This window comes from Trichomonas vaginalis, chromosome V, assembly GCF_026262505.1.
Source record: "Trichomonas vaginalis G3 chromosome V, whole genome shotgun sequence".
NCBI lineage: Eukaryota > Parabasalia > Trichomonadida > Trichomonadidae > Trichomonas > Trichomonas vaginalis.
This window is the reverse complement of record NC_067207.1, coordinates 25,754,278-25,777,351: the sequence shown is the minus strand read 5'-3', so window position 1 is coordinate 25,777,351 and position 23,074 is coordinate 25,754,278. Positions and strand designations below refer to the sequence as shown.

Here is a 23,074-nt window from a genome sequence, read left to right as displayed (position 1 = left end):
AGTTACGTCTCATTCGTTCAGTCAAAGATGATATGTATCAAATGCAAAGTATAATGAACGCTCTTCGTTCTACAAAGCAAGCATATCATTGGTTTGAAAACCAACAGGCAAAAGAACTTTTAGAAGAATTTCCTCATATGATTGCTTCCCTCGGAAAACCGAGGGAAGAGATTCCGTACGAAAATCGCAAGAATTTGGCTCCTGGTTTGAAAGGTTATTATGTTCATAGACTTTTAGTAAATGCAGTTGCAATGTGGGCTTCACCTCGTTATGCTTGTTATATTTTCATGATGTTAGATGAACTATATAAAGCAGAACGTGGAGAGATGGAAAAGAAACTTCAAGCAAAAGATGAAGTCATTGAATCCAAAGACAAAAGCATACAGAAAAGAATACCACGTTCAGTACCAAAAGGAAAGGAAAAGAGTTATAAGTATATGATTTACGCTGAAGAGATGGAGAATGAAGAAGATAAAGATATGGTTATGTTGCATTTAGTCAGAAGAAACAACAAAAGCTTTTATGACCTTGCTAAGATTTACAAATCTGACAGAAACTGGTTCTATCGTGAAAACTTACCGATTTCAATGACACCGAATGAGCAAATAAAGGAAATTGTCAAAAATACTCTTCCTCAAACACACTATGACATCAAAGGTTGCACAATACTTACCTTCAAAGAAGACTTAACATTACTGAAGGAAAAAATAACAGAATATTTCGACAACTTCAAAGAGGAAGAATGAAGTCACGACAACATTAACGAAGAAGTCACGACAACATTAACGAAGAGAGAATGAGGTGAAAAAACAGGTGACATCTCACCTCTTCACCAAAAATATATTTTTGCTTAAATAGCTTCAGGGTCAATTTCTTCAACCATTTCACTTCCTTCGTCAATGTCAATAGAAGCTTCTTCAACCTTTGGTAAGAACTTTTGTATAACATCTTTGTTCGTTATTGTTTTCAGAGATGAAGAATAATATTTCACATTTATTTCACCCTTCTTATATTCTTTCTGTTCGGAAAGATTTAAAGCAATACTGAAGAAGTCAATGTTGGAGTTCTTTATAATAGTATAATGAGTATCTTTGACATTCACGAAGAAACCCTTTTGTTTCAAAACTACTGCTAACTCTTGTGAAGTATAACGTTTGCGGTCAATGACAATAGCTAATGGTCTGACATACTGACCGAACTTAGATTCTTTCACAAACTTCTTGTTAAAGATAACATTGACGTTTGAAGCACCATTGAACTCATTCTTGATGGCAGTAGCGAGAGCATTGTATGAAAAGAACTTGCAATCTTGCATGTGTTTCATTAAAATAAAAATATTAAATTATTTTGAAAAATAACTTAAAAAAAATCTAATCTAATTTTTCAAAAAATATTTTTTTATTTCCTACTAAAGATGTATCGGAAGTTGTCTAAGTTAGAACACTCGGAAATAAAACAACTTCTTACAGAAGCTAATATAGATGTTGCAAAGCATTACACAACAAACAAAAAGGCACTCGCTGACTTCATTAAAGACTATAATGGTGCAATAAGTTATGATAGAATTCATGAGTTCATAAAGCCGCAACGCGGCGAGGACGAAGTCCATGCAAGAGCATTTCCTTTAAATGACGTTGCTATTGACTTATATCATAGACGTTCAATACCTCATGAAGTAAGAAGAGAATGTTTGACATAACAAATGCAAACGTTGGTGAAACACGAAAGAGAGATGACACACTGAAACAACAGAGAAGAGAGATGTTTAAAAGTGCTATAGAACAAGTTCGCAAAGCTAACGATGTCATTCGTTCCATTGACGACAAACCAAAAGAAGGTGAGAGATGGTTAAAGAAAGATGAAGAAAATAGGAAGAGGAATGTGAAGTCAGGCAATAGACTCATTGACTTTAACATCGAAGCTTTAGATGAACCAAACAGAGACTACTTACACAAACATTTCGGTAAGGTTTTCATGAGACTCTTAGAGAAAATTAAAATAAACTCACAACAGAGATGGATGGTATGTTATAAACTTGGTGGAAAGTATGAATGTTCTACGTTAAACCTCAATAATATTGGAACATTACTACATCAGCTCTTGAAGGAGAACTTTATATCAGAGATAGAAGCAAATGCTGCAGGTATTGTTGAAATGCACTATGACTTCTTCTTGACAAACATAAAGAATCTTACCGAAATAAAGATGTATGATTTAACAGAATATGAAGGCTTAACGATGTCAGATGTAAAGAAAGGCAAACCAAAAAAGAGACCATATAGAGATGAAAGCACACTGACAAATGACCAGAAAGCCATTTTGGAAGCTCTTAAGCAAACAGGAAACCCAGCACTTATAGAAAGCTTTTGGAAAGATAATGGTGAAAAGAAGTTTTATAAGAAGAGAAGCGGTCAGTTCTGGAAGTATCTTTGCACATTACCTATAAATCTTGAACGCTACCAAATCTTCAATGAACTGAACAAAAGAACTGCAACACTTATGACAGAAGATAATGCTTTCGTTTATGCTTGCATTCAGGCTGGAGTAAATGAAGAAACTATTGACCACATGAGAGAAGTCATTCGTGTTAGAGACTTTCCTCAAAGTAAAGTACAAGAAATTTCTGACGCAACAGGTATATCATTTAATGTTACCATTGGTTATTTCAATGACTCAAGACATAATGAAATAAAGAGATATACCAAAAGAATGTGAAACTGTTCGAACTATTGACTTACTTCTTGTTGAAGACCACTACATGCTAAATGAAAGACTTCCAATGACAACATACTTCATTCGAAACTATATAGAAATCTTGAAGGAGTGTGGTGGAATGAACATTGAAAAACAGATGAAATATATACAAAGAGAGAAGATAAATATGTAGTTCGTTATGATAGAACAACACCGTATGGGATGTTATGAAAACATTGTGGGAGTGCAAATATTTCGAACCTATTTCTTATGGAGAACTTTTCACATATACTACTGACTTATATAAACAGAACCTTGCACCATTTAAAGATTTTGACATATGCTCCAAAGTATTGTGTACAACTGAAGAAGAAAAGCAGAGTCAAAAGAAGTAAATAAAGCTAAATGTAAATTCATACCTGAGCACGTTTTCTTTGCTGACTTTGAGTGTAGTACGGATGGCTTTCATAAAGCTTTTAACATCTGTTATGACAGTGAAGATGGTTCAGTTAGTGAAAGCATTTGGGGTCAAAACTGTGCAACAGAATTTTGGAAAGACTTCCTGACAAGAGTTTAATATATTTCACAACCTCAGTTAATGACATAAACTTCATCTTAAGACACATGACAGAAGTGAAAGGAACTCCATCATTAAAGGTTCACGAACAATGCAAATAACTGGCTTATATAAAGGACGGGCAATTATTAATAAAAGACTCTTACAGTGTTATAAATAAGAAGCTTAAACTATTTCCTGCTATGTTTAACTTACAAACAGGACCGAGAAGTATTTCCATATAACTACTACAGCAGTGTTTTGTTAGCAAATGACAACAGAAACTGGTGTCATTTCTGAAGCATGTAAGTTTATCCATGATGCAGATACATTTATGAAGAACATAGATTCCATCAAAGGTTGCAGAATAGATGAAAAACCACTTCGACTTAGAAAAATAGCACGTTTTACTGCAAAACAAGATGTAAGAATTTTAAGAGAAGGTTTTGTAAAGTTCCGCAATGACTTATTGAAAGAGTTTGATTTAAACGTTTATGACTAACGTTAGTATTTGTTCTATTGCTAACAAATTGTTTGAGAACAGAGTAACTTCCCGAATGGAAATCTTTATGACCTCTCAAATAAACCAAGAGAATTTATTTCGAGATGCATTCAAGTGGAAGATGTATGTTGTCAGATAACATGAAACAAAAGAGCAAAAAGAAACTCATTGCTGACTTCGACACTGTTTCATTATATCCTTCAGCTATAGCAAGACTTTATACTTTAGAAGGAATTCCAAAAGTATTGAAGGATGAGATGCTAAGCACAGAGTATCTCATGAGACATTTTATTCGATGATGACCAAAAGGAACCCATTGGTGAAAAGTTTATGTCTGGCTTCTTTGTTCTCATTAAGATAACAGAGATTGGTATACCAGACACTTTCATTTAATAGTTTTGCGAACCCTGAACTAAATCCAGAACTTAACGTTCCAAGAAGTTCAAACACTTGCTGTCTCATGTTTGTTGACCATATAACATTACAAGACCTCATAAAATCAAGGTGTCAAATGTGAAGTGTTGCAAGGATACTATTACGATGGAAACAGAGATATGAGAATAAGAGATGAAGTAAAGAAGTTGTTTGAGTTAAGGTTAAAGTATAAGAAAGAAGGAAACCCCTTACAAGAAATTATAAAACTCATTCTGAACAGCATTTATGGCAAAACTATTCTATCTCCTATTGAGTCAAAAATAACCATAGTAAATGACAAAGATGCTATAAGATATGCTATAAGAAATTACAACCATATAGTGAAGTTCGAAGGTTTGGATGGTTCAGATAAAACTATTTTCAAGCTAACGAAAAGCATTTGCAGACACTTTAACTTCTGTCCACTTGGTGTTAATATTCTGTCTATGTCAAAACGTATTATGAATGAAGTATTCTGTACTGCAGAGGACATGGGACTTCAAATCTTTTACCAGGATACCGACAGTATGCACTTATATAATGAAGACATCCCAAAGCTTGCAGCAGAGTTTAAGAAGAGATATGGTCGCGAACTTATAGGAAAGAACCTTGGTCAATTTCATAGCGACTTTGCAGAAATAACACCTGGAAAACAAAGTTTAGCATACAAGTCAATATTTTGTGGAAAGAAGACCTACATTGACTTACTCACTAACGATTTAAATGAAGTTGCATTTCACTGCAGAATGAAAGGCGTGAAGCAAGATGTTATTGCTTTAACCGCTAATGAAATGTTTCCTGAAGCTATACAATGCTATTACAATGAAGATAAGAACATTCACATACCTGTTGGAACATATGACAAAGACTCTGAGTTCAGTTTAATGAAACTTTACAAAGCACTTTATGATGGTCAAGAGATTGCATTCGACTTATGTAAGTCATGTCAACCTTGCTTTGCTGAAAAGTTCAACTTTTCAATAACGACTAAAACAAGCTTTATTCGTAAGTTGAAGTTCTGAGGTCATGGGCTTCGCCCTTGCCGCTAGCGGCTTATTTTTGTCAGCAATGAGGTCATTCGTGATAAAAATAAAGCTAGCGTAGATTTTACAATACTGCGATGGTAGAGTTTAAGAGTTGTGCTTCAATGTAGAGACAGTCCTTATGGTCTGGAGGTAAGAACACTGGGCAGTTATGGTCATGAGTGGAGAACATGTCTATCCAAAACTCACGATTGAAGCCAGTTAATTTATAGTATTTAGGGTTAGGAAGTGGTGAAGTTCTTGTATGACCAATGAACTCATTTTCAACGCCTTTGGCTATATTAGAGTAAAGTATTGCTTGCTTTCTATCCCAAATGCCAGGTGTTACAATCTTTGAAAATTCATTTTTCCTCGGAAGCATTGCATCATAATTGAAAACATTCTTGAAATCATCACTTGGTTCAGAGATTTGAAATCTTATACGTAATGGATTTTTTTTCTCTTTAGCGACTTCATTGAATGGTGAGAATACAATGAATTGACAGTCATGAGTTCCATCTTCATTTTCATTAAATTCATAATGAAAGTCTATAAGTTGTGGCTGACTACCTTCTTCTTTCAGTTGTGCAAGAAACTCACGTAAAGGCTGTAAAGTTTGTACTTCAATGTTGAACTTTTTCTCGAACATCTCATTAAATGAAATCATACATTGTTGCAATGTTGTATCGTCTTTAAAGTATTTGTATATGTGAATGTTTTGGGCGCTTAAAGACTGTTCGTCATTTTCTATCTCGACTTGAAGTATAAAGTCAACCTTTCTGAAAGCACGTGTTATATACATAGATGTTATGCCAATGTACTTCTCTTCATTTATGTTCACAATCCAGTCTGTTGGAAACTTAAACGTTACTCTGTTCCCCTTTATTTTGACGTCAGGGTTTTCACTACTGAACGCAACAGATAAAGGTATTTGTCTATACATTTAATTCGGATAAAAATAAACCATTTACTCTTTCTTTGCTTCAGCTTCTTTAGCTTTTTGTTCTTCTCTAGCTTTCTTCGCCATCTTGCCGTTGGTCTCTTTGTCTTCCAGCAGCTAATGCAGCTAGTTTTTTCACTAAGTTTTCTCTTTGGTCTCTCTGGCTTTTGTTCTTGTTTTTGTTCCTTCAGTTCGGATAAAATTTGCTCGCGAATTTCTTTCTTCAATGCTTCAACATCTATGACCCCTTGGGTCTTGTCCGTAGGGCTTGTCTGAGTCATTTGACTGTAGATAAAAAACTAAATTAAAACTTTAACCGATGTAAAATGAGCTTGTCAAAATCAGAACGAGAGTCTATTATATTAAATGACGCCAGAGGAATACAACATCCTTTCTATTACGTAAGTCAGAGTAAAGATGGTAAAATATACGTAAGAAAAAGAAAGGTTCCATTAGCGAATACAGAGAGCGACAACATTAAGGTGCATAGCAAGGGCGAAGCCCACGAAGTCCATATAAAACCTTCTGTTCAAACTGAAAAGTCAATAGAACAAGAAGAAAAGAAGCCAGATGTTCTTTCAATAACGAACCAAGAGCTTATTGCAAAGTTCGTGAATTTCATTGAAAAACAAACCGAGTCAAAGAACCCTGACCCGCCAGTGAAAGAAGTTGAGACAAAAAGAGAATGTACAGTTCATTGAAAATGTCAAGAAACAACTTCCACCACGAATACCAAGAAGAAGAGTGAGAATAATGAAGTAAATAGATATTTTTATCTGAAGTAAATACATGCAGAACGAACAGTTAAACGAATTTACTCCAGCAGAGCATATTCATCAGATTCGCTCATATTTCGATATCATAGACAATGCAGTTCAAATTGGTGACACTAATAGAAAATATTCTGACGCAAAGATTCCATCACAACCTGGAACTGCTAAAGATAACACATGGGTAACATTCAATCTCTCACCTCCTGGTGAAAATATGTTGGACCTTTACAATACATTCATTACGTATAAAATGGAAGGTCAATTTATTGCAGATAAAGAAATTGGTTCAGGTTCCAATAAAACAAACCCACCAGGATTTTGGATTGGTTTCGATGACGCTTTCTATGCAGTTGCTGGATATCAAATCCTTGCAAATGGTCGTATCGTATATTCTCAAGACAACGCAAGAGAAGAAGCATATATAACTTCAAACTCACAAACTACCGAACAAATAAAGAAAGTAGATGTTTTCTCAAAGACTCGACATGAAGATGTATGGAGTCATTCGGGAACATGCAGAACAGGACAAATTGTTAGTGGTCCAATTACAGCAGGAAAATCATTTGATTTTAAGCTTCGTTTAAGAATTCCTGTTAGAAGATTCCTTCCATTAGAAGCTATTCGATTTATTCCAGCTTTTGCAGGAAACATTCAGCTTAAAGTAAAGTTCAGTAGCGACGCCTTACAATGCACATCTATATCTGTAAATGATATCATTGCTTTCAATCCAACTCTTAAAGTTGCATTTGCTTCAGATTCAAATCCACCGACAAATAAATTTGTTCCATGGAATGAACCATTCACTATGATAACGAAGGCAGTAGAAGCTAGTGGAACAGTTACTATTACAACTGTAAACCAGCAACTATTTCGAACAAAGATGGATTTTAATGAATGTTTCATTCATCCAAAGTCATTCTCTTTAGACCCTAACATTTATACAGAACTTGTAGAACATTATACAAACGAGGCTTTATGTTTTCCTGTTAAAGTTATGGATTGGATTCCTATGGACGGTTCATTCTCAAAGAATACAGATAGTTCAAGTGCAACATTTACAGCAGCTTATACGCCTATTAATGTTAAAAGTATTTGGGCACTATTTAGAAAGAAAGACAACTATTATGTTAATTTTGAGAACCCTAAGTTTAAATATCTTCAGCTTTCCATGGGAGCTTATGGAAATATGCCTGCAGAACCTGAAAAATCATATGGACCTGTATTTTATGAAATGGTTGCGAACGCTTGCAATACAAACAATGATATGATAGGATTTAATGAAGATGTTATGAGGTCATTGGTGGATGATGGTAGTGTGGAACATAAATGGGATAGCTATGACAACACACATTTCTTATGTGGTTTTCCAACAGAAGTGGACTTTTGCTTCCAGCAAGGTCAAACATCTACTGCTCCAATAACATACAAATTGTCTGTTAAAGGACCTATTGAACTAGCAACTGAAAACGTACCAAAGCCACTTATTGGATTTATGAGGGATTGTTGCTTTGCCATTCAGGTGCGTGCTAATGGAATCCCAATAATAAGATTAGATGACTATAACTTAGCAACTGACGACAGTGAGGAATAAAGGATGAACGTTTATTTTTAAAGCTTATAAATGAGTTCTTCATCAAGCTCTCGTGAACCTTCACCATCTATGAAACAAACTTTACCAAACGATTATGGAGCACCTATTGAATATTTCTTACGAGCTGCACAATGGCAAAGAGCAGTCTCACCAAGGTTAGGTGTTCCACCAGCTCCTGTCAAAAATAGCATTTGGTCAAGTCCTTATATAAAATATGGTCTCCCACTAGGTTTGCTAGCTACAGCAGGAGCAGTAATGATGTTGAAAAGAAACAAAGCAAATGTTATAAATAATACTGAAGTAGCTGAAGTTAAACAAACTCCGACACATTCGCCAAAACCAACGCCTTCACAAGCAAAACCTTCAATAACTCCTGAACCTATGGAAGTACAAACTCCTGTTCAAAAGTCAACTCCTAAACCGACTCCAACATTTAAACCAGAACCCACGCCTCAAATAAATCGTAAAACTCCTGCGTTTCCTTACTGAAAAAATAACGTTATTTTTATTTAATATTAAAATTTTTATTTGATTGAAATGACGACTAAAGTCACTGAAGCAATGAAACAAAAGTTTTTGGTAGAATACATTAAATCAGGAACTATTCCAGAAGGTTTTTACATTCATACTATGAAGGATGGTAGAGTTCAGTTTAGAAAGATAAAGCAACCATTAGATAGAGAAGGTATATTAAGGAAGATTAAACTTCATGAGGACAACATTGCTGAACTTAAGAAGAAGTTAGAAGAGTTGGAGAAAGGAAGAGAGTTATAAAGTAATGAATTCAACGGGTGAAAAAAGAGGTGAAAAAACAGGTGACATCTCACCTCTTCACCTAAATTTATTTTTGTGCTATGTTTTCATACGTGTGAGGGTGGTGATATCATTAATTTTTAAGTTTATTTTTAAGTTTATTTTTATTTTTATTTGGATGTAAATGACAGAACAAAAGCAACTCATTCGAATTCCACAGTATAACAAACATACATTTAAACATTTATTCTTCCTTCCTGAGCATAACATGTTCTTTCAAATACATCCGAGACCAGTTGACTTTTCATTGACTGTGTATAAAGATAGAAATAGTTATATCATTAAACCATACGATGACGAAGGTAAGTTATGTAAATTGTACGTTAAGAAGTTAGAGAAAGTTTATGGCTTCAAGTATGACTACAATAGGGTTAACACTGATGATGAAGATATTGAGGAAAATTTATGAGAACATTAGTGAAGTCGTTAGTGAGAACGATAGTGAGAACGTTTATTTTTTACATTAGTGAGTTCGTTAGTGAAGTGGTTGGCGGCTTTGTAAATATTTAAGGTTAAATTAGTTTTTGCGTTCGTGTTGTAAAATATACGTTAACGGTTTTGTAAAGTGTCAAATTCACAAGTATTGGGTAAAGAGGTGCGCAGTGCCACCATACCAAGACTTGTATACTAACTGAAAATAGGGGCGCCTTTCAAGATCTACTTGATCTTTGGGGCGTCCAATGGCGGCATACAGACTCTCATTCTCCCTACCAAAATGGGAAGATTGAGAGATTCTGGCCGACATTGGAGCGCTGCCAAAGCATTCAGGCTATTCCTGCCTTTATTTGGGAGTACAATAATAACACACCGCATGAAGATCTCCCAATTAATCCATTAACTGGAACAAATTACACGCCAAATCAAATGTATCAGCTGAAACCGAAATACACAAATGCAGATACAGAAAGGTTGTGGCAAATATGGGATACAGATACAGGCATGACCGCTGTTGACACATTCACAGCGTAATAATAAACATAATTTTTTAATTTCATTTTTAACAAGTTTTTTAAATGTATGTAATGAATAATTCATTAGAATATGATAATGCACATTGTAACAGTATAGAACAATCACCAAATTTTTTTTGAAATTAAAAAATAAAAGTAAAAAGTATAAAGTAATCTAACCAAAAAAGATATTTAAAAGAATTTTGGAAAAAACAGAATAAGGATAATGATATTATTTTAGATACACAATCGATGTACTGAAGAATAATCCGGTAAAATGATGATATAAAATTAGATTATTTTACAAGTAGCTAAAAGAATAAAACTATAATATAAAATAAATGAAGTTTAATGAAACAATAAAGGTTAAATAAATAATAAAGATTTTTATTTTATATCAGTATTGAGAAGAAGTAACAGCTGACACTTGGTAGACAACTTCTTTATGTCTAGAAAATTCTATCTTGCCTTTTATTTTTTCTCGCTGTGAAACGTATTCGGTCTTTTTTTTAAAAATTAATTTTTTGTTAGAGATAAGAGCTAAAACTCGGTAAACAACTTCTTTATGTCTAGAAAATTCTATCTTGCCTTTTATTTTTTTCTCGCTGTGAAACGTATTCGGTCTTTTTTTTAAAAATTAATTTTTTGTTAGAGATAAGAGCTAAAACTTTGCAGACAACTCCCCCATGTCTAGCAAATTTAACATTCGTCTCCCATTTTTATATATTTGGTTTAGAATGTTCGAAAATGCGTAATATGGTCATTAATATTAATTGAAAAGAACCTTGAATTAATTCAATCTGATCTCACAAAATATTTTAAATTACAAACTTTGTAGTTTGAATAGATAATTAGTATTAAACGCAAATAACTAGTTTATTTTTGAATAAAAATTATTTGAATTTATTCAATTTTGTGAATTTTCCTTCAAAAATCAAGTTTAAATATCTTATTTGCCATATAATTATAAATACAATGAAACATATTCGAAATTGAAAAGAATGACTTTTTCTGTTCTTTCAATCATTCAATTTGAATTTTGCAATATTGGATTTCTCATTAAATAGCTATTAAAAACAACAAGCAATTTAACTTACATTCAAATTTATTTGTGTTATATTCAATCTTCTCAAAACTTATAATTTTCGGCTATAGCATGATTATATGCTATATAATATAATAAACCTATAATAGTATCATTCTTTCAATTATTTGAAGAGAAAACCGAAAAAATCTATTTTCGGTCTATAACAATTTTTTGATATTTTTTGCTTTTCGAGCCTAAATAGGTAGCCAAGATAATGCCTAAAATAAGGTTCTAAATTCTGAAGTTTACATGATCCTCTCGTGTGCACCCTTAATATAAATTTATGGGAACAGGACAAATTTGCCACACGGCACTTTTTTTAAAAAAAATTAATGGAGCGGAGCGATACTCTGCTGCAGGAGCCCCAAGGCTCCCAATCATTACGAAAGGGAGCCTCAGGGCTCCTGAGAATCCATCAGCAGAGGCCTTTTCATTTGGCCTCTGCTGATCAAAGATTCGGCGAAGCCATTCTTCGTCTCAGGAGCCCAAGGCTCCCAATCATTACGAAAGGGAGCCTCAGGGCTCCTGAGAATCCATCAGCAGAAGCCTTTTCATTTGGCCTCTGCTGATCAAAGATTCGGCGAAGCCATTCTTCGTCTCAGGAGCCCCAAGGCTCCCAATCATTACGAAAGGGAGCCTCAGGGCTCCTGAGAAACCTCTTTGAGAAGGTTTTCTTTAAGAAAACCTTCTCAAAGATGATTGTCAGCATTCACTCAAAATCTACTAAGAGTTTCAAAGTTTCAAATCTATCTGAAATGAAGCTTTGAATCTCTTGTATATCTAATTGTAGAGGTACCTTTTCAAAATGTCTTCTATTGATTAAATTTAATCAGTAAAAGTCATTGTGAAAAGGTACATCTCTATAATTGCTATTGAGCATTCACTCTTGGAACCTTGGAGCTCTTGTGTAGTGCATGAAAACTCCAAGATTCTAGCATAAAACATATATCATAGACATAATTTCTTCAAATATAATTTAAGGTTATTTTTTAAAAAAATAGAAAAGTGTAATTTAAGGTTATTGAAAAAGTGACATTTGGCAAATTTGTCCCGCACTCTAAATTTATTAATAAGAATAAACAATTTTTGTTTTTGAATTTATTCAATTTATAGCTTTACATATAGTTTCAAAATTGTACAACTATGATTATTTCAACAAAAAATATCTTACTTTTTCACTTCACTTTCACCCTCACTTTTTCCGTAATTCAAATTTCAACATTATGTATTTTAATTCCTTATAGTATTTTTAACATAATTAATCAAATAATAATTGGAAGTTCTGAACTCACTTTTTCCGTAATTCAAAATCAAAAATATGAAGAATATATCTATTTATTATATACTAATGCTATTTTCAACTAGAAGTGAGGTACGGTAATCTTACGGATTCCCGTAACTCAATTTTACGGGAAAAGTGCAGTAAACTACTCAATTTACGGAAAAAGTGTCGTAAACTATTGATGTGGCGGTAAAATCACGGTAATTCACGGAAAGCTATATGCGAAAATTTGAAATTATACAAAATCGAGCGAAACACTTTTAAATAGGTTGTTCTCGTATTTCAAATACTATTCCCAGATTTATTGTCGTCAGAATATTTCCAAATTTTTGCCGATTTACAAAAAATGATTTACAAAGCATATTTTTTAATCTAAAAAATTCCTTAAAAAAGGAACCGGTGTGCGGAAACCTCGGTAAATTACCGCGGTTCCCGTTGGGACTGCCATAGGTAATATTGATATTTTTGTTAAGCTTTAAAGTTAATTTGTTATTTCAAATAAATTTCAATAATATCCTGTGTGAGAATATTTGAAAAGAGGATATTAGCTTATGGAAAGTAATGAATGAATATGAGGTATTAGAACATTTCACTATACTACCACTTATAAGTGATTCCAAAAATTTGAGAGAATATCAACAAAGAATTTTTAGAATTACATCAAATAAAATAGTTGTATGATTAAATATATCATTACACAAAAAAAAAAAAAAAAAAAAAAAAAAAAAAAAAAAAAAAAGAAAAAAAAAGGTAGTGGGGCTTCCAGGCACTTCGTGCCTTCTAGCCCTGAGGATGAATGAGTATAATGAAGTTTTTTTTTCTTGGGGGATGGCTTCCAGGCACTTCGTGCCTTCTAGCCCCCGAAGATGTTTAGTATAAATGAAGTCTCAACAAAGTCTTTACGAAGAAGTCTCAACAAAGTCTTTACGAAGAAGTCTTGACAAAACATTTACAAAGAAGTCTTTACAAAGTCTTTACAAAGTCTTTACGAAGAAGTCTTTACAAAACATAGACAAGAAAGTCTTTACAAAGTCTTTACGATGAAGAACTTTACAAAGTCTTTACAAAACATAGACAAGAAAGTTCATGAGAAATTAGATGAAGAAGTCTCAACAAAACATAGACAATGAGCGTAAATGACCCAAAAATAATGTTTATGTTAGAATGTTAGATCTAACACGTTTTCTAACATGTTTTCTAACATCGTAGAAAACTCATGATTTCATCGTAAATGTTTTGTCGAAACTTCTTCATCGTAAATGTTTTTAACTTCACTTAAAATGCCACGTAAGCTACGTAAGAATATACGTAAGAGGAAGGGAGCATTGAAACATCCAAAAGTAAAACTGACACCACAACAACAGTTGCAACAACAAATGCTGAATGACCCCACTATGTTGCAACAAATGTCAAGCAATCCTATGCTTTTAAACCGAGTCATTGGTGCACAGAGTGGAGGTTTAAGAGCGGCACTTTTAGCGAAAATGGCAGGCTATGGTGGAGCTGCAGACGGAACAGCCTATAACCCTCAAAGTCAAATGAATTTGAGTTCACTCAAAAATCAAATAACAGATGTCAAAAAGTCAAACATAGACATACAGAAGCAAATAAGTGAAAACGAAAAGAAACTAGAATATGACAGACACACAAAGAAACTCAATGAGTTAAACGTAGAGAAAAAGAAGAAAGAAGAACAACTGAAAGAACTAAGTACAGAGGAATATGCGAAAAAAGTGTCAGAAAAAGCAACAGAAGTAGCAAAAATGGAACAAGATGTCATAAATTTGAAAAACCATACTACTCAATATAAAATACTGAAAGATGAAGAGATAAAACAAAAAGCCCTGAAGACATATATGGATAGCGATGAGTATAAAAAAGAAGTTGAAGCAAATGTAAAGGCAGAAAAACTTTTACAGTTGCAAAACCAAACCGTACAGTATGAAAACTTAGCACAAGAAAGTAAAAATAACGACGCGGCTATGCAAAAGGCAATGAAAAGCGCAGAATATATAAAAGCTAACAATGACTGGTTAGATGCCCAAGCCAACGCTAAAGCAGCCCAACTCATAGGGTCAATAAGGACAAAAATACAAGCGGATGAAGATAGTTCAAATGAAGCTTTAACAAATGCTGACTTTAAGAACGCCTTCGAAGCTCTTCATAGTAAGGTGAAACAAGTGAACGACTTCTCATCTGGAAAGAAACTGAAGTCTGAAGGTTTCGACAAAGAGTTAAGAGAAGTAGCACAAAATATGACGAAAATAACAGATGCAGCAACGAGACAGGCAGTTCAAAGTGCCTATGACGCCGTTAGAGCAACTGTTGTGGAAAGTCAAGAAAAAGAGTTACAACAGACCAAAACAGACCTAGTAAATGCTTTCTTAAAAACGAAAAGTCAGGTAGGACATTATGCTGCAGATGGAACATATGTGCCAGCTGGTGGAACTTATATACCACCAAACCCTCCAAGAGAAGCACCTGCACCAGGACTACCTAAAACATTTACATCGTCACATGGACACAGACACAGGCATGCACCAAAACCAGCACCACAACCAACAGTTCAAAACACTGCACCACAACCAACAGTTCAAAACACTGCACCACAACCAACAGTTCAAAACACTGCACAGCAACAACCACAAACAGAGCAAGGACATAAAAGAAGTAGAGAACAAGGAAACCAAGAATTCTTAAAAATGCTTAAAGAAGAGTGTGGTTTCCCAGATACTGTTGACTTTAGTGACAGATATAAAGAAGCTATTGGAAAGTTCAAGGATGGAAATACTGACCCGAACCTATTTAGCTTTATGGCTCAGCACCAAAACGGATATAATCTCAAACCTGGAAAATACAAGCTCGCTAAGGGATATGATTTAATAGCATATCATCCAAATGACATGGATGAATTTACTCCGAGATATTTGATGTCAGAGCTAAATGACAATTCAACTTTCGTCATGAAACGCGTAAAAAATAGAGACGGAACGAAAGAACAAAAGCTTATGAATGCGGATGACGTAGATAGGGAAATTGTTGAAAACGGTCTCGGAATATATGAAATGCCAGCAGATGAGGTACAAGAAACTCCACAGGAAGAACTAGTTCAGATACAACCAGACATGGAAGAAATAGTTCAGCAACAACAGCTAGAAGAGCCTGAAGGAAACGAACAAGTCACTCCTTTGGAAACTAACTTCACAGAACTAGATGAAGATTTGGAACAGCCGAAAAATCTTGACCCTCAACAAGAGTATGAGGTGAATATGGAATCTTTCCAAGAGTCTAAAAAAAATTCGGCTGACATAGTAGAAGAATATCGAAAAATGTTTGCCGACATACAAAAGACTCCAACACCAGATGAAAATATTCAGCATAGAATGGAAGTACTGAAAGAAAATGTACACAAATACAACAACCCTTTTTACTTACGAGCATTTAACGTTCAATCTTCGGATGAACTCGGTGAAAATAAAAGGTTAAATTTCAAGAAAACATATAGAAATGAAACATTGTTTAAAGTTCATTCAGAACCTAACCAAGATGGAAACAAACCTACTTTTGTTTCTGCAGACGATGGAACTACAATGAGATGGGGTCATAAAGCTAACCCGGATAGGTGGTTCATAAACTTACAACCACAATTCCAAGAAGTTGTAGACGCAATGGAAGTCAATGGTGAACCAGATATAGCTGGTATTTTAAGCGCGGCTTTAATGCCATTGAAAGATATGAAAGATGCAGATATTTTGGACCAGTATGAAATGAACATGGCTGATGGAAATATAACACCTGACGTTCTAGAACATTTATCTCAAAGAACTACACAGAACCATAGAGATGGTATATTTGGTGAAGAGTTTAGAAAGAAAGTTAGGGATAGAGAAGGAAGAGAACCTATTGTACATGACCTTGCAAATGAAAGTTTACAAAATGTCATAAAAACTTACTTTGCAGACAATGAACCGAGAAGGGATGAATATTTAAGAAAACTCAAATGGACAGTACCAAATGAAATGTTAGTATTGAAAAACATGTTCCTTGACAAAATAAAACCAACTACAGAAATAAACGACGCAAGACTGAAAGATTGGGTAAAAGCTTTCCCATTCACAAAAGATATAGTTGGTAACATGGAAAGAAAACCAGAATGGCTACAAAAACATATATTTGGAAACGAGCTTATTCCATATGGACAGGCACTGTTTGAAGAGCTTGAACCGGAAACTCAGGAAAGAGTCATGCAAACAATACGCGAAGACTCAAATACAGACTATGACAAACTCTTTCTAGGATATAGGTTACCTGAGATGGGCGACCAGAGCCAAAAGGCAAAAAGGACATGGGAAATTTGCAACATACTAGATGAACATAATGCAAAGATGCAACAACTTCAAGCAGAGGGCAATGAAGGAAAAAGAAGAGTTAAAAACTCAGCCAGGAAGAAAGTAAAGCTTGGTCCACGTGGGTTCTATAGGGTGTCCAAAGGTGTGTTTAGCACAAACCTGAATACTGCGAATAGAAATAAACAAGTTACATATATATAAAGTTTATTTAAATATAATCACCATTGGATTCAATCACGCGTTCGCAACGATCGATCCAGGCTTGAAAGACACGCTTTAAATCATCATGAGAAAATTGCTCAAATTGCTCTCTTACAAAATTTTCAAGATCATCTGGACTCGCGAATTCGCGTCCTTCAGCTCTCTTTTTTAGCGTGCCGAATAAATAAAAGTCAGAGGGTGCAATATCAGGTGAATAAATTGAGTTTGGAACAACTTTGACATTGTTTTCCACCAAGTAATTCATTACCTTATGACTTTTGTGAACTCTTGAATTATCAAAATGAATTGCAAACTTTTGTTTTTGTTGTTTGGATTTCTCAAACTCATCAGAATTGATAATTTGAGTAAGAACATTGTCAATTAGATACTGAGCATTCATCGTATTAGGTTTTTGAAGAATATCAATTGCGATGATGCCATTCACGCCCCAAAAAACCGACAACATAATCATTGGTGTGTCAATTTTTTTCTTCGGGAATGTTTGCGGATTTTCATCCTTCGGGATCCACATGATTTTGGCTTCTGTTGCATATTGAAACCAAGACTCGTCCCCTGTTACTAAAAAGCGAAACTTCTTGGATTGATACGCACGCAATATAGAGAGGAGCTCTTTTCGAAGATTGGACTCTAGATTTTTTTTGAACTGAATTAAGGTTGTGCGGAACCCAACGTGTATACGCTAGTTTGTAGTTCAAATAATTGTGCAGATAATAACTGACTGTTGTACGTGGTATCTTTGTCATCTCCTCTATCCTTCTGAGTGATGCTCTTGGGTCTTCATCTAGCGCTTGAAGAATTGCTTTGATTTTTCTTTGATCCGGCAATTTTTGTCAATTTTTAATGGGCGCCTTTTTTGTTCATGAAGTGATACATCCTAACATGATACGTTACAGTGGAATAGCTAGGAGCATCCATACCGAAGCATTTTACCAATGTCTCGTAGATTTTTTACAGTCTTTGCATTTTTTTGCAAGAGCGAGGATGTTTTCTTTATGATTCATTAAAAAAATGAAAAAAATCCCGCCAAAATTTCCCGCGAAACCGCCTCTTGTCTCAAAATTCATTTTATATCCCGGCATGGCGCCAAAATACAACATACTCATCATATACATATATTCATATTTTTTATTATATATTTATAATCAGCATATATCTCCTTTAATAGTCTCATATAGAGCGCTGTGCTAAACGCACCTTTGGACACCCTATATTATGACACATAAATCCAACTATTCTATATTTTTACCCATATGAAATGTACGCCGCTCAGAATATAACGCCAACAGTTTTGGATGCAATGAACGGAAATGTTTCCGAATGGTATAACGAATGCGACAATGCCATTAGAAGGTCAGAAATAGTTCCTGGAACTTACGAATATACAACTGCTGTTTCTTATGGAAACGTAGGTGAGTTTGGAGAAGGTTCTTCAACAACAGTAGATATTGCATGCGACAGGTTTCATATAATTTCTATTGACAACTCTTTCTTATACGTGGAACAAGACATTGAAATAAAACCTTCTGCCAAGTTGTCTGACAAGAAAGGTTGCAATGGAATTTTCTATGTCGGATACCAATATGCTCCAGAAGTTTTCATGGGATATAAGATATATTCTAACTCTGACTTAGTTCAAACAGTAACATGGGCAAACTATGAATGGTTCGCTTTGAGAAACTCAGTACAACCACAAGCTAGAGAACAAACAGACCAGTATGCAACTATTGAGAAAATAAGAAGACTTGACCCTAACGTTCCAGGAGTTTATGTTAACCTTTCTGGACAAACTGCAGCAGCAGTAACCAAAGTAAAATTGAAACTTAGAGTTCCTTTGTCATCTTTCCTCATCTTCAGGTTTTTAAGATACTTGCCAAACTGGGCAGGAAAAATTTCTATTGAAACTTACTCCAAGCAAAAATAACTTAGTCATTGCACCAACACAAGACCCATTCACTCTTACAGAAGTAGTGGGAACAAATAAAATGTCATTCGCCGACTTTTGCAAAAACAAAGTTGACTTAGACTTTGGTTTCTCAAACCTCAACACTGAAGTAAACTATTATTTCAATGCTCTGGAGATGCTTGGGACCCAGTTAAGTTCACATGCGAAAAATTTGAATGCAAGAGAATAGAAAAGCAGACTTGCAGTCTATATGTTGGACCCAGATATTTCAAATGCTTTAGCTGCCAAATATATTGCAGTTCCACTTATGTTCCCTATACACCAAATATCTGTCAAAGACTTTGCAGGTGAAGTTGGAAACCAAAGTGCTGACCCAGGTGCAAGAACAGATATTGCTTTAACAACTGCAATGAAACATGCAGATACTATGTTTGTACTGTTCAGACGAACTATAAATGACTATTCTTGCTTCTAACAACCCTGGTATTAAATACCATATAAACATAGATGGCAAATACTATCCAAGAGAAGAATATTCTACAGTTGAGGATATGAGGTCATACAACTTGACATTAGATGCTATGAACTTTAACAACAACTTCACAAACAACCATTAACCCTGAAATGCAAAGTTCTATTATGCCATATGTGAAAGTATGGACTCATACAGGAGGTCAAAAAACTCAATATACAAATGGAGACCGTTCAAACTTTTGGCTTGGCATTCCATTTGCTGACTCAGAAGACTTTATGGGTGGTATTTCAACTGTTGGTACAGTTCAAATACAATATACTGGTGACAGAGACGGTCCAGATGAACTGAGAGCAAAGAAGTTTACAAAACCAATAGCACTTTTCACGGAAGATGCTCTTTTGAAAATTCGTTCGATGAAACCTGCTGGGGCTCCTCAGATTGGCATAACGACAGTTTCCATCGAGCAGATTTTGGCAGCAGGTCAGTAAGTTGTTCTTGAACTGACTTTCCTCTCCGTCAAATATTGACAGTACGCCAGTTTTGATATAATATTGTATTATAAACTTACCTTTAGAAATATCGGTCAGTTTTGTTGTTATATTTTTGTCTGCTTCAAGAACTTCACCATCTCGGTTATACCAACTTTCTTTGCTTTATGAAAATATTTGGTTCAGCAAAGACTGCTATTCTATAACATTTTCCATTGTTTGTGTAAAGAACTACTCTGTCAATGAACTTGTATTGTTTGTGTGTGTAAACTTTGTTTTGCTTCAATTCGAAGAGATACTCAAATACGTCCATCTTTTTATTCTAAGTAAAAATGTCATTTCCGAAAAATAGAAGCGTAAGTGTTTCAAAAGGTTTAATGGCGATGGCAGATGTGAAGTTAAATTCACCAACTCAAACAAACAGTCAAAGTGTTGTTGTCAATGTCAAAGAAAGAGATGTTGAAGTGGGGAAACCATACGAAGACGAAGATGGTATAACAATAGTTCCTGTAAAAGAACAACCAACATACCCTGAAGTTAGCAGAGACTTAAGTTCTGTTGCAGATATTCGAAACGACTACCAACAACTTAAAGACAAACTTAAAACTCAGGAGAAGATTTGTCAGGCTTTGGGTATAATGTTAAACTTGGTTGAGCACAACCCTGTAAAAGTGAACTCATATGTCATTGCACCTCATGAAGTTTTGAAAGAACTATTGAAACTTTTGACAGAGGCAGACGATATAAACATCAAAGAAATAGAACCCGACATTAGTTGCTGTGGTGTTTCATATAATGTCATTGACAAGATATACGTTATGAAAGGAGGTGAAACGTTGAACTTAAAGTATAGTTTCCCAGACGTCATAAAAATATTTGACGACCACAACATTTCATTAAAATTTACTTGCTAAGTAAATGGCAGAAGACATAGTGGTTTATACTATTACGACTAAAAACCCTGAGTCATATAATTCTATAACAACAAACTTACAAAGTCCTCAAGGACGATATTGTAAACTAACTTTAAACACGATGACGACTAAAGCCTGTTTTGCTCTTTTGACACCAGAAGACTTTGTTGTTGTGAATGGTAAAAAATACTTCTTTGAAGATACTTACTCAGATATACCACCAACAGGTTTTGTTGACTTATTTAATACTTTAAGGACGGATGTAACATGTGCTGCAACTAGAGCAGGTTTCATTATGTTTGGATGTCCGACTGAGTTTACTATAAACGATATGAGCTATAATACAAAACTTATATCTGGTTTTTACTACAACAGTTTTCCTATAACAGGAAAAGGTGTCATACAAGGTTTGTCTGTTCATTGACTTTAAGTACACCTATTTTATATATTGTTTCAAACTTAGGTTCAAAGTGCTATTCGAATGTCGACAGAAACTACTATGACCAAAAGATACTCATGCGTATAAACAACACTTTCTCTGCTGGTTTGCCTATTGTTCATTCGAATGCAGAGTTTTCAGCTTTAGTAAACTCAAACACTTTAGCAAACATAAACTTAACCTTAGTTGACGCAAACTTTGTTCCTGTAAAACTTTTATGTCCTATGTATTTGTCAATGACGGCAGAAAGTTTCGAATTGGAAGATGCAACTGGTGAAAGTATTGTACTACAAGAACAACTTCAACAACAAATAGCTCAAGAACAACAAATGCAACAAATGGAACAAATGCAACAACAAAGTCAAGAATAAAAAAAATATTTTTTTATTTTTATAAAAATGTACAGAAATAGACGTTTCAGATTTTTATGACTTCCAAGCGTTCAGAAATATGTGTCCATTTAGAGACTATAACAAAGCAGTCGAGAATTTGAAACGTTTAGTCATTTATGTTGACTCTGCCCCAGAATGTTATGTTATGAAAGAATGGGATGTTGTCTTTAACAAACCAAGAGCAACCATAGTTTCAGAACAAGAATGTAAACAGAAACTTAAGAAAATAAAAGTCGTACAAGTTGGCATGAAGATGTTAGATGCTTGGGATATCTTATTGTCAAAGTTAGAAGATTTTTCAGTTCGAGGTATAAAGTTCTATACACCTTCTCCAAACTTCTATTCTATCTTCACTGGATATAAATACGAACAAGTAGAATGGAAAGAAAATATTATAGAAGCTTGGTTAGACCATGTCAAAGAAATTATATGCAATGGAAACGAAAGAGTCTATGAGTATATCTTATGTTGGTTTGCAAACATCTTACAACATCCAAGTGCTAAAAATGAAACTGCTCTCATTATAATTGGAAAACAAGGAACAGGTAAGAACACATTCTTTACAGATATCTTATGCAAACTGTTAGAGGGCTATTCGAACCCTAATATGACAAACATAGAAAACATCTGCGGTAAATTTAACTCCTCAATAGAGAATATGAAACTTATAGTATGTAACGAACTTCAAAGTATAGATACAACAAAAGTTTTGAACTCAGATGCTTTAAAGAGTCTTATAACAGACAAAGTTGGAGTTGTTGAAAGAAAATATAAAGACCAAAGAGTTTGTGAAAATGTTGCAAACTTCATTATGGTTTCAAACAATGCTGTTCCGATGAAATTAGAAAGTTCTGACAGAAGATATGTAGTTGTCAGAACGTCAGATTCTCATATGCAAGATACAGAATATTTTGACGACTTAGCAGAAACTTTGACATCTGACTTTTACAACCACTTGTTCTCATATTTTATGACATTAGATATTTCTAAGTTCAATCCAAGACAAATTCCACATACCGAAGAGAGACAAACATTGTTAGAAGCAAACAAGAGTGTATATGAACTGTTTATAGATGAGACTAACTTTGAGTGTTTAGATGAAAGGTCATTGTACGATGAATATAAACAATATTGTCAAGAGTATGGTTATATGACAGCGTCTAAACGAACATTCTTGGCAAATGTCAAAAATCTTTTAGATGTTCAGAATGGTGTATATACAAAGAAAAATTTTTCTGAGTAAATTTTAAAAAAAATATTTTTTTTAT

The 23,074-nt window shown here is 34.3% G+C and overlaps 11 protein-coding genes and 3 pseudogenes across 14 annotated transcripts, besides 6 other annotated features; 11 read left to right on the top strand and 3 right to left on the bottom strand.

Annotated features, from left to right (window-relative positions):
• Window positions 1-9,938: part of a mobile genetic element that runs on past the window's edge.
• On the top strand, window positions 54-617 carry TVAGG3_0402790 (KilA, N-terminal/APSES-type HTH, DNA-binding family; the record flags this gene model as incomplete). The annotated part of the gene is made up of 1 exon (XM_051232814.1): window positions 54-617. A coding segment is annotated over one exon (564 nt), but the record flags the coding sequence as incomplete, so codon positions are not given.
• TVAGG3_0402780 (uncharacterized protein) lies at window positions 851-1,324 on the bottom strand (the record flags this gene model as incomplete). The annotated part of the gene is made up of 1 exon (XM_051232813.1): window positions 851-1,324. One exon carries the CDS (start codon window positions 1,322-1,324, stop codon window positions 851-853), a length of 474 nt encoding a protein of 157 aa, XP_051102543.1.
• TVAGG3_0402770 lies at window positions 1,703-2,359 on the top strand (annotated as a pseudogene). Its single transcript has one exon. A coding segment is annotated over exon 1 (657 nt).
• Window positions 4,213-5,188, top strand: TVAGG3_0402760 (annotated as a pseudogene). The gene has a single exon. A coding segment is annotated over exon 1 (976 nt).
• Window positions 5,590-6,131, bottom strand: TVAGG3_0402750 (uncharacterized protein; the record flags this gene model as incomplete). The annotated part of the gene is made up of 1 exon (XM_051232812.1): window positions 5,590-6,131. A coding segment is annotated over one exon (542 nt), but the record flags the coding sequence as incomplete, so codon positions are not given.
• On the top strand, window positions 7,192-7,326 carry TVAGG3_0402740 (uncharacterized protein; the record flags this gene model as incomplete). The annotated part of the gene is made up of 1 exon (XM_051232811.1): window positions 7,192-7,326. A coding segment is annotated over one exon (135 nt), but the record flags the coding sequence as incomplete, so codon positions are not given.
• On the top strand, window positions 8,166-8,492 carry TVAGG3_0402730 (uncharacterized protein; the record flags this gene model as incomplete). The annotated part of the gene is made up of 1 exon (XM_051232810.1): window positions 8,166-8,492. One exon carries the CDS (start codon window positions 8,166-8,168, stop codon window positions 8,490-8,492), a length of 327 nt encoding a protein of 108 aa, XP_051102540.1.
• Window positions 8,523-8,981, top strand: TVAGG3_0402720 (repellent protein 1 family; the record flags this gene model as incomplete). The annotated part of the gene is made up of 1 exon (XM_051232809.1): window positions 8,523-8,981. The coding sequence occupies one exon, from the start codon at window positions 8,523-8,525 to the stop codon at window positions 8,979-8,981; it is 459 nt and encodes a 152-aa protein (XP_051102539.1).
• On the top strand, window positions 9,030-9,266 carry TVAGG3_0402710 (uncharacterized protein; the record flags this gene model as incomplete). Its single annotated transcript, XM_051232808.1, has 1 exon — window positions 9,030-9,266. The coding sequence occupies one exon, from the start codon at window positions 9,030-9,032 to the stop codon at window positions 9,264-9,266; it is 237 nt and encodes a 78-aa protein (XP_051102538.1).
• A 596-nt stretch (window positions 9,939-10,534) lies between the features above and the next one.
• Window positions 10,535-10,563: a mobile genetic element.
• Window positions 10,564-10,668: 105 nt separating this feature from the next.
• Window positions 10,669-11,506: a mobile genetic element.
• Window positions 11,507-11,627: 121 nt separating this feature from the next.
• Window positions 11,628-12,400: a mobile genetic element.
• A 1,504-nt stretch (window positions 12,401-13,904) lies between these two features.
• TVAGG3_0402660 (protein of unknown function, DUF4106 family) lies at window positions 13,905-15,987 on the top strand (the record flags this gene model as incomplete). The annotated part of the gene is made up of 1 exon (XM_051232807.1): window positions 13,905-15,987. A coding segment is annotated over one exon (2,083 nt), but the record flags the coding sequence as incomplete, so codon positions are not given.
• A 1,114-nt stretch (window positions 15,988-17,101) lies between these two features.
• Window positions 17,102-18,403: a mobile genetic element.
• TVAGG3_0402650 lies at window positions 17,182-18,307 on the bottom strand (annotated as a pseudogene). The gene has a single exon. A coding segment is annotated over exon 1 (1,126 nt).
• A 101-nt stretch (window positions 18,404-18,504) lies between the features above and the next one.
• Window positions 18,505-23,074: part of a mobile genetic element that runs on past the window's edge.
• Window positions 20,439-20,975, top strand: TVAGG3_0402630 (protein of unknown function, DUF4106 family; the record flags this gene model as incomplete). Its single annotated transcript, XM_051232806.1, has 1 exon — window positions 20,439-20,975. The coding sequence occupies one exon, from the start codon at window positions 20,439-20,441 to the stop codon at window positions 20,973-20,975; it is 537 nt and encodes a 178-aa protein (XP_051102536.1).
• TVAGG3_0402620 (uncharacterized protein) lies at window positions 21,492-21,785 on the top strand (the record flags this gene model as incomplete). The annotated part of the gene is made up of 1 exon (XM_051232805.1): window positions 21,492-21,785. The coding sequence occupies one exon, from the start codon at window positions 21,492-21,494 to the stop codon at window positions 21,783-21,785; it is 294 nt and encodes a 97-aa protein (XP_051102535.1).
• TVAGG3_0402610 (uncharacterized protein) lies at window positions 22,618-23,049 on the top strand (the record flags this gene model as incomplete). Its single annotated transcript, XM_051232804.1, has 1 exon — window positions 22,618-23,049. The coding sequence occupies one exon, from the start codon at window positions 22,618-22,620 to the stop codon at window positions 23,047-23,049; it is 432 nt and encodes a 143-aa protein (XP_051102534.1).